The sequence below is a fragment of the Rattus rattus genome, chromosome 18 (assembly GCF_011064425.1).
Source record: "Rattus rattus isolate New Zealand chromosome 18, Rrattus_CSIRO_v1, whole genome shotgun sequence".
Lineage (NCBI taxonomy): Eukaryota > Metazoa > Chordata > Mammalia > Rodentia > Muridae > Rattus > Rattus rattus.
Genome location: NC_046171.1, coordinates 35,895,003 through 35,912,745, shown reverse-complemented (window position 1 = coordinate 35,912,745; position 17,743 = coordinate 35,895,003). Strand labels below are relative to the sequence as shown.

At 37.4% G+C, this 17,743-nt stretch overlaps 1 protein-coding gene across 1 annotated transcript in view; it reads left to right on the top strand.

Annotated features, from left to right (window-relative positions):
• The window catches only part of Frk (fyn related Src family tyrosine kinase), a 97,018-nt gene that overhangs the window by 44,175 nt on the left and 35,100 nt on the right, over positions 1 to 17,743 (top strand). The window contains exon 2 of the mRNA XM_032888839.1: positions 1,492 to 1,613. Within this exon, the coding sequence (XP_032744730.1) occupies positions 1,492 to 1,613 (122 nt within the window). The remainder of the gene's footprint in view (positions 1 to 1,491; positions 1,614 to 17,743) is intronic.

Sequence of the window (17,743 nt, the reverse complement as noted above, 5' to 3'; positions counted from 1 at the left end):
AACTACATGCCGTGCACTTGCCTTCCATGTGCCAGTGATAAAATTCTTCAAATTTTCTGGTTGCATATCCTTGAGCTTGTAACACAATTAGGACATGAATCTGAGCAGCACAAAATACCCAGAACTACCAGCTGATGCTGGATTGGCCTCTGAGTGGGCCATATCAAATTATATTGCTACCACACTTGCACAGATGTTCGGTATCTTCTCCAACGCCTAACAATAGGAGGACTTGAAGTTGTTCAGTCGTAAAGTACGTGTCTATGTTTCACTGTAGTTTTATAAATAATACCTAGTTATGGATAGGCATTGGCTATGCTGTTTATTTTCATTAGTTTCTCGAGCTTTCTATTTCTGTGAGTTACCCACTTATACTCTTAGCCAGTTTTCCTGTTTTACTTTTTATAGCTTATTGACTCCACCATACAATCTGAATACCAGTCATATTTGGGTTTTGCACTTTGCAAATATTTTCAAAGGTTTGTGTCTTGTGTTTTAATTTAATCGTATAGTACATTTTTGGAACTAAAACTTAAGGTGTGTTGTAATAAATGTTCAAAATATTATCAGATTTTCTTCACTAGTGTTGCTTATCTTTTCTGTAGATTTTTTGTAGTTGTTTTTCTGGCTCGGTATCCTCAGAAAAACTTAAAATTCAACCTTTTCTATTAGAGCTCCTTGTGAAATTATTGTATATTCTGAAGACAGCATATATGTATCATTTTGTTTAACATGAACTTTTAATGGTACCCATATAATTCACTGAATCATTCATCCTTAGCAGTAATTTGCTTGTTTGGGTTTGAATTTCGACAACTATGCTTAGATTATACTGACTGTGTGAGTTTGAAGATCTCTGTAATTCTTGATTTGACCATATTCACAAGCTGTGTGTTTAGTATTTGACTTATGTGTGAGTGTGTGTGTGTGTGTGTGTGTGTGTGTGAGAGAGAGAGAGAGAGAGAGAGAGAGAGAGCACAGAGAACTTACTGTTAAGCAGAAGTCCTTTTTTATAGCCTGCTCACTGATCAAAGTTTTGATTATGTTAATAAATTTCCCATAAGCATAAGAAATAATTCCATATTGTCATGGGATTTGGTAGTGATGGAAATAGGAAAAAACATTAAGGAATGGTGAAAGTCATTTTAATCGATCCCACTTTAAATGTGGTGGAACGTTTTATGGTAGTGGTGATGTTAACGTGAGGTGTCCATGCTTATACAAGCACAAGATCTCAGAGGGAATTAATGGTGAGGAAGGGTATGGAGCAGGCATTAACCAGATTTCTGCTTTGAATTTTTATTAGTAATCCTGGAGTAGATTCCCAACATTCTGAAAAATCCTCTCAATACCAAAAAGCCACCATTTATATGTGTGATGAATTCACTGAGAATATCAAATGTTTATGATGTTGGAGTGTTCTCTTCTTGTTCTTTATAAAATGAACTCTGATTGGTTAATTGAGGTTCATGTCTCTCTCTCTCTTTTTAGGTGGTTTTTCGGAGCAATCAAAAGAGCAGATGCAGAAAAGCAACTTCTGTATTCAGAAAACCAGACGGGCGCTTTTCTAATCAGAGAGAGTGAAAGCCAGAAGGGTGACTTCTCCCTCTCAGGTATGGAAATTATCCCTTGTGATGGGTGTAGGATTTGAAATTTTGAGGTCATGAACTTACTCTGTGTATCTGAATATGGTAATGTCAAATTTTCCTGATTTATTTTAGTCACAATTTCACCAAAACTAAACCTACCGAACCTCAGGAATAACATCAAAATTAGACAATCCCTCCCACCCCCATGACTAGACATTTCTAGAAACACTTCCCAATATGTGAACTGAAATGAAATGAAAGCCCAGGCATTGTGGGATTGTGTTTCACATTACCTAAGTATCCTTTTGAAGAAATGATTACAGAGAAGCAAATATTGCTCTATTAAAAAGACTGATTTGTAAAAATGCCGTGTCTGTTCTCATCCCTTTCCCCTCTTCTTCCGCTTGCCTTTATTGATAAATAGAAAAAAAAATAGAAATGCTGAAGGAAAATGTAGTTACTAAACCTACCAGGTGCATAATGCTGTCACATACAGTTTAAGACAAAACACATAACTGCACTGCCCTAGGAAAACAGCACAGGGGACTTGAGAAGCGCCTTCAGAACTATAGGCATGCATGACTGTTTACATGTGCTCCAATACATTTGCAACAACGCAGAGTATCCTTGTTTAGAGTTACCATACCAACCCACCTCTAAGTGTGGGACTTTCTCACTCTTACCTCGTTTAGATTTTTATATGTCTAGTACACGTCCTTTTCTTTTTCATTATCATCCTTTTAAGCATGTATTATATTTCTCTGGGTAGATTAAATGTTTTTGGAGTGGGGAGCAAATGCTTTCATATCTGTTTGATGTTAATCCCAATCTTGTGTGACTCAAGATATCCTCTTGGCACACTAGAAGTTGTGATTTCTTTCACAAGACTACACTGAGCCCACCTTTTAGGAATTCAGACAGGAACCATGGACTGGTTATGCACACTTGACACCCTTATCTTTCCACAAACCTGTAGTGCCAAAGATGGGAGGATTCAAAGTCAGTGAAGCAGATACAGGTTTTGCGTTGACTCTGATGATTCTGTCACTGAATTAATATGACATTCTAGAATCAGATGAGACCCAAGTTGATGTTGCTCGACTCTATGGAAAAGAGGATAAAATGATGTTTTGATTTTTATTCTTGAGATGTACCTAAATGCAATCATCCCTGATTTTCGAGATGCTGCTGACATACTAGTAATAACATTATTTAATATTGACATTGGTCACTCATAATAGACACCCTAAAAGGTAAATCCTTTTATTCTTTTACCTGTGTAAATCCAAGTGATGGAAGTCAATATTTCATTCAATAGCTTTTGTTCTTGTTATGAAACTAATCTGTAGAAACAGAGTAAGTTTTAAAAGATCAAAGTCTACAATGCTACTAGTTTTTAATGCTGCAAAACTCTTCCTATTGGCTCCCTTCTATGGCTGACATATATTTATTTATGTATACATACTTACGCTTGCACATTCTGTGCACAGGAAATAAAACAGAGATTATCTTATAATCAGTGAACTATATACCTATGTACACCTATATTTAACACAAGTATATATATGTATATATATATGTATATATATATATATATAAACATTTAGACATCCATAATTACAAGTGTGTGATATGTCAGCCTTATTTTCTCTAACCTCTTACTTGCGTTATCCTGTGAATATTTCTACATGCTCTTTAGAACTTATTCTATACTACCATTTTAGAAGCTACAGAACTTTCCATTTGTATGAGGGGAATTATCATATTATTTGACTTATTTTGTGCTTTATTCATTGTTATTTTCAATTATTTTGCTATTGTAAAGGATGATGCACTGCAAATCTCTTCAGATAAATATTTAATATTTCCATGAGACCATTTTCATGAGAGGACAATCAAATCTTTTTAAAAATCTAGATACTTAATAAAAAGAGCTATAAGAATATTCCTTGCTTAAATGAATCTATATTTGTTTATTTGTGTTTCTTGGTTATCTATATATCCAATTTGGTTGTAGATGTTTATGAAAAGCTAGATTAAATGTTTCCAATTAGCATAAGATATAGAGAAATATCTCCACAGGGAATGCAAACTGGAAATAGAGTCTCATGACTCATACATATCTTTGAATAATGCTGAGGCTATAGTGACTATTCAAAACATTCTCTACAAGGAGTATTATGGGACAAAACAGCTTTACTGGCTTAGAAGAGAATTACAAGGATATTGGCTGCTGTGAGCTGTGAATCCTCCAGAGTTTGCTTATGGACTTAAGAAGTGCTGTAGAACTGCTTTTGGGGACCGGCAAATCATTATAGATTCTTTTTCAACGAAGTGAGACAATTTAGAGTCTTACAAATTATCTGATTGCTGTGTATTCACAGGGGATAAAGTAAATGCATCTGATTATGTTTTGCTGAAAGGAAAATTCTCTTATTAGTGAGAAGGAAGGCTACGCATTGAAAAAAAATGGAAGGAAAAAGGGCTTCAATAGATCTACATACAATAAACAAACAAACACTCCAATTGCTGATGGTTGATTATCACTAAGGAGCATCAGATGCATCAGTCATGGATTTATTTCTTAGTGCTGTTGTCTTTCTAATCAGTCAGAATTGATGGGCTTCAATTTTGCTGACTTCTATACCATTAAAGGAAGGCAAACAATATCCCCTTTCTATTGCCATCTTTCTCACATAACTTTTCTTTACAAGTATTGTGTTTATTCCTTGGGCAGCAAAGGCTTGCTTGCAGCTGTCAGAGAAGAGCTTCATGAGGGAGAATGATTTATTGAGGCTGGGACAGCCCTAGGAAGCAGCAGCCCAAGGTTGGGGTGGGTGCTAATTGGGTTGTTGTGATCTATGCATGGTTGTCGGATCTTGTGAGGTCTGAGGAGATCAGAAACGAGACTTAGGGCCATGACACCTCTCATAAAGGCGAGACACTAATTAGCTATGAATTACAGCAGTGCTTTTGGATATTACATATTATATGTGGTAGCCAGAGAATCTGTCTTCATTAGACACATGACAGGTAGTTTTAGTGGCTCTATTGTTATTTGTCATTGCTGGTGAATTGTTTTCCTGATGAAAAATATAGAATTCTGACTGCACATCAACTGGTGCTACTATTTCTCCACATCAGTCAATTACTTTAAAAGGAAATTATTGTTGCTTTTACCATTAATATTAATTTGATGTTTGGTGTCTGATAATGCATTTGTAGTCTTGTTTGATCTGCTCATTAAGGAATGTGTGTTTCGGGGGCTAACATTGAGCTGCAGACGAGTTTTTCAAAAAAGATTCTGCACTGTGCATTGTAGTTTTGCTTTTGGCATCTGTGTCTAAGAACCTGCAGGGTAGTAGGCTAGCGATCAGAGTCACTGCTTTTGAAATCTTTTTAAGAGAAGACAGTAATAGATTTGAAGGAGTAAGACAAACAAGGGAACCAAAAGCTGATGTTATTTATTTTTATTTTTCTGCTGTAAATTTATGTTATTTATTCACACTTTTTCCTTTTTCTTTGAATGGGCACAGTGACAGTGCACACAAGGTTGTGTGTGTGTGTGTGGGGGGGGCACACAACAGAGCTCAGCATGAAATAATCCTGGAATTGAGTCTACAGGACAATTGATTGTAGTAGAGTTGTCTTATGAGAAAAGAGGGTGCAGAGGCTGAGTCACCCAGAGAATGTCAGGCAAAGCAGAGGCTGCCCTTGTATGTTTTTTGTCAGTGTTTATCATAAGGTGCCAGGACTATTCCTGGCAGATGCCAGAGCTGTGCTTTTAGAGAGGTAGGACAGGTGTACAGTACAGGTGTGTGTGTGTGTGTGTGTGTGTGTGTGTGTGTGTGTGTGTGTAGATAGAACATTAATGATCAGAGTCATGTATCTGTGCTGAGGACTTTTGGACCTTACTCTATAAAGAGAGATTTCAGGGAGAAGATGATTGACTGGTCTGGGTAGCAATGTGTTAGATTTTAACTCATTACTGTGACCAACGTGCATGACAAGAAGCAGTTCAAGCAAGGAAAAGATTACTGTGCTCTATTGTTTAAAGGGGGTGATCATCATGATGGGGCAGGCATGGTGGCCAGATTATGAGGTGGTTGGTTTGATTGTGTCTGCAACAGATAGAGATGACTGCTGCCACTCTGTTCTCCCGTTCTTCTGTGCCCCCCTTTCATCTATTATCTAGTCTGGCACCTCAGCCTTTGAGGCAGTACTGCCTCCATTTTCAGGGTGTGTCTTTAATATGTAGTTAAATATCCATGGCAAAGATACCACAGACATACTTAGAAGTGTGTCTTTTTGATGGATTCTGAATCCACCCAAGTTGTCAATGAAAATTAACCATTATAGCTAATTTGATGAGAAGTGTGAGTGAAATGTGTATCAATAGCGGACTAGGGAGAAGAGGTGTGTGATGTACCCTAGACTCAGTGAACTGTAGTGTCCTAAAAACAAACTTCCTGTGTACTCTTTCTTTTTGGTAGAGGGAGTGTAGTAGAGGACCTAAAACTAGGAATTTAAATATACTTCAGTGTCAAGCATTCTGACTTACTGTCAAATGTTTCCAGGATTGTTTAGAGTTCCAGACACTTCCATTACTATTAAACATCAGTTCCTTTTTTTTTCCTAAGAAGCAGCAACGATGGGGCCATAGGAAGCTGAGGGGATTCTGTGTTGATGCTGGGTTTCTCCCAGAGGGCTCTTTATGATGTAATCTGGAAAAAACTCTTAAGCAGTCCCACTTTGTCTCCACAAATACTAAAATGAATCAGGATAACTGAGAAAACTAGAGAGAAGGAAACGGGTCTGCCTGAAGATGAACTGACAGGAATTTGTAGTTGATCAGATATGAATTAAAAAGAGTAAGATGGCAAATGCCAGATCTCTCTGGCGAGCCAAGAAAATTCTGTAGGATTATTACTTGTCGTCTCTCTCTGCGTGGAGTGTTTGTAGATCCTTCGTGTTTTCTTCAGAGAATTGAGTAAACATGCACAAAATGCAGACTAGCAAAGGATCTATCCAGAAAAGAAGAGAGAGTACAAAATAGATGTTTCTAGAAGGAGCTGTAGGTCCTGAGCAAGCATGCAGTTCAAAAGAGTTTGGTCACTCTCCTCCCCCCCCAAAACCCTGCCTTTTGTATGTCTGGAAAGAGGAATTGGTTTCTAGGGGCACAGTGTTAGTAGTCTGTACTGTGATTGACAGGCTTGGGTTATGTAAGCTGTTGATCATCAACTTATATGCTTTCCTACAAAACATCTGACTTTAAGAATAGGCGTGCTCATGTATGCCAAGGCCTGCATGGGGTTAACATGGCAAGTCAGGGATATTTTTCCCTAAAAGTTTCCTTAGAAGACCCCGCTTGCCTTAGTGTGCATACAGGTCAAACACATTCAGATATGCTGCAGAACTGGAATGAAAGGAGAGGTACTACAGGTTAGAGGGAACTGTAGATTAGAGTGGTTTCTTTGAAGAGGGATGTGTGTGCAGCTTAAGGCAGGTGTGGGCCCCAAGTTTCTAAGTAATTTGTTGTGAAAGGGCTGTAAGCAGCAAAGTGCTGGGTTGCCAAGCCGTAATAACCAGGCTTCTGTTTCAGGAAGGCTTATTTGTAGGGAGAAAGTGTAGAACAAAAGGAAGAGATGTTCAAGGTCATAGGAAAAATTTAGGGAAGCCTTGGTAGTAGCCATTATCTCTTTTCAAATTTTTTTAATTTATATTTTATTTCATGTACAGTGGTATTTTTTTCCTGAATGTATGTTTGTGCACTAATTGTGTGCCGATGCCCACAGGGTAGAAGAGGGCATTGGAGTTACAAACAGCTGAAGAGTTTTCTTCTGTGTGTTGGGAACTGACCTTGGGTCTTCAGGAAGAGTCTCCAGTGCTCTTAACCATTGAGCTATCCCTCTAGCTCACATTCTTTCTCTCTCTCTCTCTCTCTCTCTCTCTCTCTCTCTCTCTCTCTCTCTCTGATTTGTTTCTTTAAAAATCTATGTCATTTTAATTGAGCAAAGAATACTTACATTCTCAAAACCAGAAGTGGTTCAGATTTTTTTTTTAAATCAATTGTGAGCAATACACTTTCTATGATAAAGGGTTGCTTTACTGATCATATAGATTCCATAGATTATTTAAGAGTTCCATAATAGTTATTTATGGTTGTTATGATTCATTTTTGTGAGAGTATAGGATGTACTTCTCTAGGGACTTAGCTCTTTTTAATACACACACATATGCATAATTTTTAGAACCAAAGAGTTTTATCCTTTAAAATATTTGATTACCATCGTTAAAACTATCACATAAACAGCAAAACTCCCTTTGTGAGAAGAGTGTCACTTCACATATATTCATCAAGAATAATGTCCTCATGTGGAAGTGACCAGAATGGTATGATGTTACTACCTGAATACTAAGTATAATAAAGGATTTATCTGAGTGATGTTATAGAATTCTACTATAGTCTATATTTACAAATGCCTCATGAATTAATTTTAAGAATGACTTAAAGAGAATGAGGAGAACATAAGTTCCCTTAGGAAGGATGTATATTCTTCATGTTGACCTTGGGTATATGGTTCACGTTAACCTTGTGTGTATCCTTCACATTGACCTTGTGTGTATACTTTACACTGACTTAGTGTGTATCCTCATTGACCTTGAGTGCATCCTACATGGTAAATTTACACACACAAAGCTTTATTATTTTTGAGCAGTTCTTTCACTATGTGTAAGCACTTTCCCCAGAGGACTGCAAAGTCCTTGGGTAGAAGAAACTTTCCTGTTCCTTCCGATTAATGCATTTCTGTCCTTCCATGTTTTCCTACGAGTTTGCAAAAATGCTAGACACTCAAGGCCTCTGTTCTGTATGCTGTAGTCCATAGGAACAAAGAGAATCAAGGTCACTGACACCTCCTTAAACCAGCAAACCTGGTCTTGCAATAACAGAGTTAATCCTCTTGTCTTCGACGTTTTATATTATTTTAGAAACACTGTTTCATACCCTAACAGGTTAGCTTTTTTTTTCCCCAAGTAATCTGGCTGTGGTAGAGGAAACAAAGTAGAAGATGTCACACTTTATTGTGACTCCTGCCTCACATACCAAGTCCAGAGTCCTGACTCAGACCTGAGTCACACACCCTGCTCAGCCACCACTGTTACTCTCAAACTTTCCAGAGATGCTGAGTCATTCAGATCTCACTCTTGCCCTGTGGCAAAAGGCTCTGTGTTTCCTTAGCAGTCCTTTGAGTTATCCATTCTTCATTGAAAATTAATGTGGACCTCGTGGCCATTAGAGTTTGTCATTAATTCTGTTACTATTAACCATGAAAGTAAATACAATTGTATATCTAGAGCATGAGCCAGTATTAAACTTGCGGAAAAAAGTTGCTCCTTGAATTTATTATGTAATGAAACTTGTATGGATTCGGGGAACGTTTGATATTGGTTAAAGATGTTTGCTTTATAAAAAGTGCACACGCGGCAGAAAGGAAATTGTCTGTTAATAACTCCACTATCTCATATAGAATGTATTAAATTTTAAACATGTTGGTGCCATCTTAGAAAACGCCTTTTAATTAAAGTCATAATTTAGTTGTGTTCAACTTAATTGCAAATATCATTGACTGTAATAGCGAGTGACTTTTCCGTGAGTTATGGTACATGCTGCCTTTTCTTAATGTTGCTACTAAGAAGTTGTATTTCAAATGTTTTAAATACTCTATAAAGTTAAATTAACATTTTATTATGCAGTCCTTGGATTGGTGGTTGTGCACACATATGCAGATACACAGGCAGAAGACCTTTCTCCTCCCTGGGGTGCTGACTGTTGGAGGAAGCTCTTACTGAAACTCATGGCTAATGTTTTTAGATGCTACAGTATTCTTTGCAGGACTTTTTCTTTTCCCCTTTTCTTCTTCTCTGTTGAAGCCATAAGGTCTTTTGGTTTTGACTCCTCTGTCATATTTATTTAAAATATTCTCTATGTTATCATTTTGAGCTACTTGAAAGAAAGCCCATGAAGTAAGCCACATTGTTGCTCTCTGAATGGAAGGAACTCTACAAGAATCAATGTCAGTTAAAGAGAAATTGATGTCATATGGAGGTCAGTGAATTTGATGTCTTTGTAATTCATGATATAACGAACTTTTAGTTCGGCCACATTAAAGTGATCTTTTAGTCCATTTTGTCTCACAATGCCTTCATAGGTTGAGAGAGGCTAACCGTTTCTGAAGGCAGTCTTTCCTTACATTCTGTCCATCACTTCAGGAACACATGAAGAGTGATAGGCTCTTAACAGCCCTGAAAACAATGGGCACTCATAGTGATTTGTTAGAATCACTATATTAGATAGATTCCAACCTTTCCCCTTTTTATAAGAATGTAGATGTAATATAGATATGTAATGGCTAGAATGTTGATATGTGAGTCGCTGTAGATGAAGGCTGGTCAGGAGGATAGTGGAAGGATTCTTCGACCTGTGCTCAGTATGTGCCCTTGCTTTGGAGAGGAAAGATTTTTGTATTGCAAAGGCAGCTACTGCTACCTGCTATGTGGCAGCAACTTCATGAGCCTGGAATTGTCTATATGTCATTTCCTTACTTCCTATATCTGAAGGGAATGGCAGCTTTTATCCCAGCAAACGTTGCTCCAGTTGAAGACAGATAGGTGATAATAGTGTAATACCCACTGGTCTGTGAAACTGAGCTTCAGGAGAAGAACCAATTAGAACAGCAGTTTCTTGTGATTGTTTTCACACTTTTATCTGGTTAAACGTTAACCACTGAGCAGGAACATGGCAGCATCCAGACCAGCGTGGTGCAGGCAGAACCAAGAGTTCAATATCTTCATCTGAAGGCCCGTAGCAGAAGACTGACTTCCAGGCAGCTAGGGTGAGGGTCTTAAGCCCACATGCACGGTGACACACCTACTCTATCAAGGCCTCACCTAATAGTGCCACTCCCTAAGCCAAGCACATACAAACCATCACACCATCACAGTTGGTTGGTTTGAAGTTTAAAAGCACAAAACATTTATTTCTCAGTATTCTTGTGGTTAGGAGATCTGATTTATGGTGCTGGGGATATTTAGTGTATAGGAAGGGGTCGTTTCCTAGTGTACAGATGACCATCTCGTCTGTCAGAGAGAAGGTGCTGGGTTCTTCTTAGGGACTGCACACTCTTGAGTCCTTGTACTTATTCCCAAAGGCTTCGTCTATAATCCATCTTTTAAGTACTTGCAGCCTCAATGTATGAATTTTTGTTTTAGAACAAGCAAACCTTCAGGTCATATCTGTTGTGAAGAACTGAATTGTTTCTTTGTAAATTTTTCATTAGTTTAAGACTTTCATGCAATGTGTTTTGATCCTATATACCCTGCCACCAGCTCCTCCTATTGTTAGCGATCATGCTAGTGAAGTGGAAGACCCAGCCACCTAGCAAAGTAAGGGTTGCTAGGCATTTAAGGAGTGTGATTAGAGGCTGGGTGCTTATGCTCTGCTGCATATACCCATGTGAAAACTGCCCACTCATCCAATGGAGAGAGAATGAGAAACTGGTGTCTATGTTGTTCCTGCCTAATTTCAGATAATTTTACTTACAGTTGCCTGAGATTCTGGCTACTTACAACACAATTTTCCAACTTATGTTCTAAAACATGATTAGCCAACACTCTTATATTAACCACAGATTAGCACTTATGTATATTTAAATCACTGTATAGAAATTTGCTCTGTACCAGATAGACAAATCTTATTAAAATTATCTGAGAATACCAAACCTGATAGTCCCAAACTATTCTCTAAATATTTGTTTTTGTGTTCAGGGATAAGTGTAGTAGTCCTTACCCTTCATTAAGGTAATAGATGGAGGCCATTACAGAAAAAACACAATTAATCAAAATGCACAGTTGTGTAGCCCAGTCCCAACAGAGGAATTCACAAAACAATTCCAGTGTTCAAGGCACAGGAACATTTGAAAAGGGGGGAAAGATTGTAAGAACCAGAGGATCAGGGAGTTCGATGTGAGATTGTGTCTCCTAGTAATAGCAGAAGTTATACCCATAAAGCCTCACCATCATGACTAACTAAACACGAAGCTGAACAATATATATTATCAAGATGAATGGGGGAAGATCACAAAGCCTCAAACTTTCACTAAGAAATATGTGTATATGTATATTACAACTATTAATGAAAAAAGAGGTCATTAACTTGAAAGTGAGCAAAGAGGAGTATATAGGAATGTTTTGACAGAGAAAAAAGGACAAAGAAATGATATTAATAATCAATAATTAATCTTGCCCTTTTAGCTTTACATGGCCTCACTTAAAGCAATAAATCTCTGACTTAAATTTTCTTTTTCTTTTATGTGCATTTCTGTTTTGCCAGCATGTATGTCTCTGGGAGGTGTCATGTTCCCTGAAACTGGAATTGCAGACAGTTGTAGGCTGCCATGTGGGTGCTGGGAATTGAACCCAGGTCCTCTGGAAGAGCAGTCAGTGCTCTGAACTGCTGAGTCATCTCACCAGTACCATTTTCATCCTTCCTGTCCTCATACGTTTCTAGCAAGTCTCCTCCCTGCTTCTGTATCTCTTGGCTTTGATGCCTCCCTGTCTTTATCTCTTCCCACCTCCATATCCCTCTTTTTATTTCATAGCCTGTGATCATACCCCACACAATGCACATGAATATGGACATTTTAAATTAGAATTTGCCTGTGAACAAGAACACGTGATTACTGTGTGTCCCAGTCTGACACACATTGCTAAATAGAATACCTCACAGATCCATCCAAATTTCATTTTTTCTTTAGCTAAATAAAATTCTCTTGTCCTATACTTCATTTTCATTATCCATTCATCTGTTTAGATACATGTAGGCTAGTTCTACTTCTTTGCTATCATGAAAAATACAGCAATAGATATTGATATGTTGGTATCCCCATGGTAAAGCTGAGTCTTGAGTCTATGTCCTAGAGTGGGATAGCTGTGTTGTAGAGTCGTTATACTTCTCATTTTCTGACAATCCTCCATACTTATTACCATAGGATCTGTACTATGTTACACTCCCAGCAACAGCAAATAAGGATTTTCTTTTCTTTTTTTTTTTCTGAATACTCCTCGCCATTTGTTATTATCTTTTTTCTGGGTTGTAGCCATTCCGACCAGGTTAAGATGGAATCTCACAGTAGTTTTGGTTTGCATTTCTCTGATGGACAAGAACATTGCACATATTAAACAGTACTTATAATTCTAGTGTAGTCTTTGATACGACCTTAAATCCTCCTGTGCTTCCTGTGAGAGTTATACCATCTACTGCAATTAGATTTTCTAGCCTTGTCTTCATAATGATTGCTTTTCCTTTCTTTGAACAAAATGTATAGGACTAGGCAGGTGGATCTCTGTGAGTTTGAGGCCAGCCTGGTATTCATAGGGAGTTCCAGGATAGCCAGGGTTTTGTAAAGAGAACCTGTCCTAAAAGAAAAACAAACAAACAAACAAACAAAAAGAAACAAAGTAAAAACAAATAAACAAACAAAACCCCAAGACCCAAACCAAAAACAAAGTTATTTTTCTGTTCAAATAATATTCATTCTTAATAACTTCTTTACTTTTGAAACATATATCATGTGACTTAACTGAGAGTGGGGAAATACTTTCTGCAGTCCACTTTTGAACTCTCAAATAAGAAGATATAAATCTGTATGTTGTTTATCCATTATCACCAACACATCTGAATAAATAACAAAGACATTGCATTGTGCATATTATAAATGTGGCAGGGATAAATTCTGTATGGCCTATATGTGTAAATAGGGAGAACCAATTGAAGCCAACAGTTTTCTTAGTTTGGAGGCTTGCATCACAGTGTAAGCTCAATGATCTCATACTGGAGAAAAAAGATGGAGGATCAAAAGTTTCGAGCTGTAGATGGCAGAAAGGCAAAGGGAAGGAAGAAGAAGTCAAGCTGAGCTGACAGCCACCAGCACCTAGTTACTCTTGTATTCTGTATGCAGTCTATGAGAATGCTTCCTTAAACAGAAAGAAAGAATTACAAAGAAAATCCCCAAACTATGCAAGCTTCCTCAATCCCCTCAGAAACTTGACCACTGGCCAGCTTTTAACTACATCCTCCCTCTTGTGGTATATCAGGAAATAACATCCTATGAAGCAAGAAAACAGAAATATTTTATTGTCTTTTATTTTTACTTCTCACCTGAAACGCTATCTTTAATTTTAGAAGGAGAAAGAAGATCAACATATACAGCTGTAAGATGATATAAAGTATATCAAAGTAATATCAAAATTACAAAATTGTTAAACATGATGTTTAACTTAGTTAATTTTTCATTTAGTTTTCATAAATGTATATGCTGCCTTCATCTCCATCAGTCTCTCCCATTCCCCACTTTTCCTTTGGGTCACTTCCATTAGTCCCTTACTACTTTCTCCTTTTTTGTGCATGTATGACCCAGCAAATTTAGTGTTATTTTCTTCCATTGTGTAGTTATTGAAAAGTTGCTGTTACTCCAGTACATAAACTGCCACCCATCCTCATGCATATTTTCTTTTCATTAAGTAATTTATTTGTATTTTCAGTCTTCAAGACTCAGTGGTTTATAGGGAGGTTAACATCTGATTTTATTGGAAAAGCATTTCTAAAAATGTGTGCTGTGAATGAAAACACCTGGTTGGCAACAATGCTATTTTTATTTATTTTGAAAGACTGACAGAGGTTTAAATTTTCTTATGGTGTCTGGTTTCTATCCAGTGATTGCCATGCAAAATGTGTTCATTATATAAAAAGCAAACTAAATAAATATAATCTAACTTAATAATATGGTAGTTCTAATTTTAAACTGTGTGTTTAAAGTGATACATGCATAGTAGATAATTTATAGCTATTTATTAATATCCCATCAATCAGAAAGAAATGTCTAATACATTTAAAAACATGTTTTGCATTCATTTATCAGAAACTTTGGCACAGGAACTAGACTCTTAGAAATCCTTTTGCTGCCTTAAAAGCCCATTCCTGACAGAGGCTAAATTTACTTTCCTGACTGTTTAGCAGGGTAGGGACTTCCTTTTTGTCCCCTCTTCTTGCAGAGTTATCTCCTTAACACCTGCAAGTATTCACAAAAAACAAAACAAAACAAAACAAAACAAAAAACAGAAAACCAAAAACCAAAAACAAAAAAACCAACCAACCAAACAAAACCAAAACAAAAAGAAACTGATGAAAACTGAAACATGGAGAAGGCAAAGATATAAGAAAAAAACAAATAAGCAAAACTTATACTTCCATTTTTACGTAACTATTTGAGAGGCGTTTTCTGCATCTCCACTGTAAGCCTGCTCCTTAGATGATTCTAGCTTTAAAGAACGTGTGTCTCATTCATCAGATATGTGTTTAGTGCCTTTTATGTCCCTGTAAGTCATCAGAGGGTTGAGCTGTAACAGAAAACAAGACAGTCCCTGACTCATGAACCTATACCCCAGTTGGCAATAGAGGTGAGATGCAAACGGAATAGAACAGATGCGTTCATGTAGGAAAGGCACCTATCTATTGAGCTACTCTGGCCTTTAGCTAAGTAAGAAAATCATCAAAGTCAAGGAAGGTAGTTTTCTCTACATCATACAGAGTTAGAGTAGAAATAGAGGCTGCTCCTTTACGGTGGGGTTTTGGAAGACATTGGAAAGCAGAACTGTGGGATCCAATCCTCTTGGTTGGAAGATCTGGTCATGGTGACGTCTGCTGCATCCTCCCATGAGCAGTGTCCCCTTTCCCAGTAGTTATCTACATGGTAGTTAGGCCACCACAGACAGATATTGAGTATTTTATGTCTTGACACAGTTAGCTCTGGGAAGTGCACTTAGTTACAAATTCACATGTGAAGAAACCCCAGAAATGGAGAACTGGAAGTAGCTTGTCTAAGGTCACACAGCAGAAAGAAAAGAAACTGAGGGTTATATATAAGCAGGCAGTTGGGCTCAGAGCTTTCTATGATGCTTATTCCACCTTAAAATAAAAGAAAAGATGAAAAGTAGAGTCAGATTTAATGTTAGGTAGAGATTCCATCTGTCATTCTTTAAATATAAACATAGCAGCAAGCCTGTTTTATCAATGTTTCTCTTCTAGCCCTCTCCACTCTTCTGGAATGGCCTTGAGGAGAAGCGATTTGACTGTTTGCTCAAGGGGCAGCTCAAGTGGTGTCAGCTACCTGTGGTTTTGGAAACACTATAGTGGCTAATATGCACTGAAAAATGCTCAAATTTAAGTGTCATTATAATGGTCACAACGGTCTTGCAGAGGAGGAAATGGAAGTTAGAGGACATGAATAAAGTGCTTCCCAAGCTTTTAGAGAAGGTAGCTTCTACCCCAACCCTATGGATACCAAGCCCAGGCTCTTCCTTACCCTATGCTACCTCACAAGGAAAAGACAGGAAGAATTCCCTACCATCGCTAAGTAGTGTTCCACTCATAAATCCTCATGAATGAGTTTACCAAAGTTTTCTTAACCACAATATAAGAAATGTTCCCAATGAAGATCTCTAGATCACCTCTGAGTCAGAGTCAGCACACTAAAATAACTTTCTTCAAAATATAGACTAAAAGCATTTACTGGTCCTCAGCACATTCACAGGAGGGTTGGGAGTTGACCATATGATTTGGAGTCTGACTCAACAATCTATATGTTAGCCAATTAGACTTTATCTGAGATGACAATGAAATGGGTAATAAGGTCTTTCCATTGGGACTGAAGGGAATAAAGAATAATAAAAAATAAGAGGTCACTTGAGTCTTTTCCAGATTCATCATTTCTTCACCTGTCTCTTCCTCAGGTGTACTGAGAATTCATTTGTTTACACACTGTGTCAAATGTATAAGGTAACTTAAACTCCATCAATTCTCAGCTTAATTTGATTGACTTTTAAATGTTGTTTAGATATCTTGGGAAGTTTTTTATATTAGACAAATGCTGTAACTGAAAAAAAATCACTGAAAAAAGTATATCTGAAGTTTAGAGCGATGGCTTAAGTTCCCAGGTGTTGTATACTTCCCTGTAATTTTGGTCCTTGTGAGTCTGGGCCAGAAGCATCCTTCCAAGAACTCTGGTTGGTCTAAAAAGATGCAAGGCTTAAGACATCAACCAATTGTAACCTATCTGGACTTCAATTTCACCTCTGGCACATAATTCCTGAGTGCCCTTGAGCAACTCAGATAATTTAGCTTCATTTTTCCACATCAGGGCGGGTTCATTGAAATCATGTATATAAAGCTCCTAGCACCAAATTTGATATATAATAAAAGACCAATAAACAGTAATTGTGACAGTGACGAGACAGTTTTGTGCTTGTTACTAGACTTATAAAGCAATGAAGTTATTATCTTCACAATCAAATGGCTGAGTGTTAAAGGACAGGTACAATGATAATAATAGTAACACTGGAATGTATAACCTCTAGGACCTGTAGGCTGGTATGCAGTGGGAGACTCAGGGTCAAGGGAGACACTCTGTTTAATTCAGCTAGTAGAAAGCTTAAGGAAGGAAGGGACCCTGGGCCTAGCCTTGAAAAATTAGTTAATATATAATATATAAATAAAAGGCATTCTCATTGTAACTAATAGTTTATGCAAATAAACAGGGGTATGAAACCCAATATTACCTTCTGGAATTATAAGTAAACAAACCATGAAGAGAAAGTACAGAGCATAATACTCTTAGGGAGTCTGAACTTCAGACAGTGGGGGAAGTCTTTGAGCATTATCAAGGAGAGCAAAACAGTTAATATTTCCATTTTGTAAAGACAATCATGTTGTTGATGGACGATGGACAACAAGACTGGAGATAACTTGCATTTGACTTTACTGAGAGAACCAGGGACAAAGCACTGATGAGCTCTCAGCAAGATAGTGACAATGGGAAACATGGATGGAGGGAACATAGTGCCCACTGAGTTAAAAAGTCAGGAAGAGACAAGAATCAAAGACGATTCCTTGTCTCTAGCTTTAGCATTGATCCCTAGATCAATGTCTTGGGTTTTTTGTTTTTTGTTTTTTGTTGTTTTTTGTTTTTTGTTTTGATGATCATGTGGAATTCCAGCTAAGAGGAAATTAGAAATGTTGGAGAATGAGAAAATATGAATAC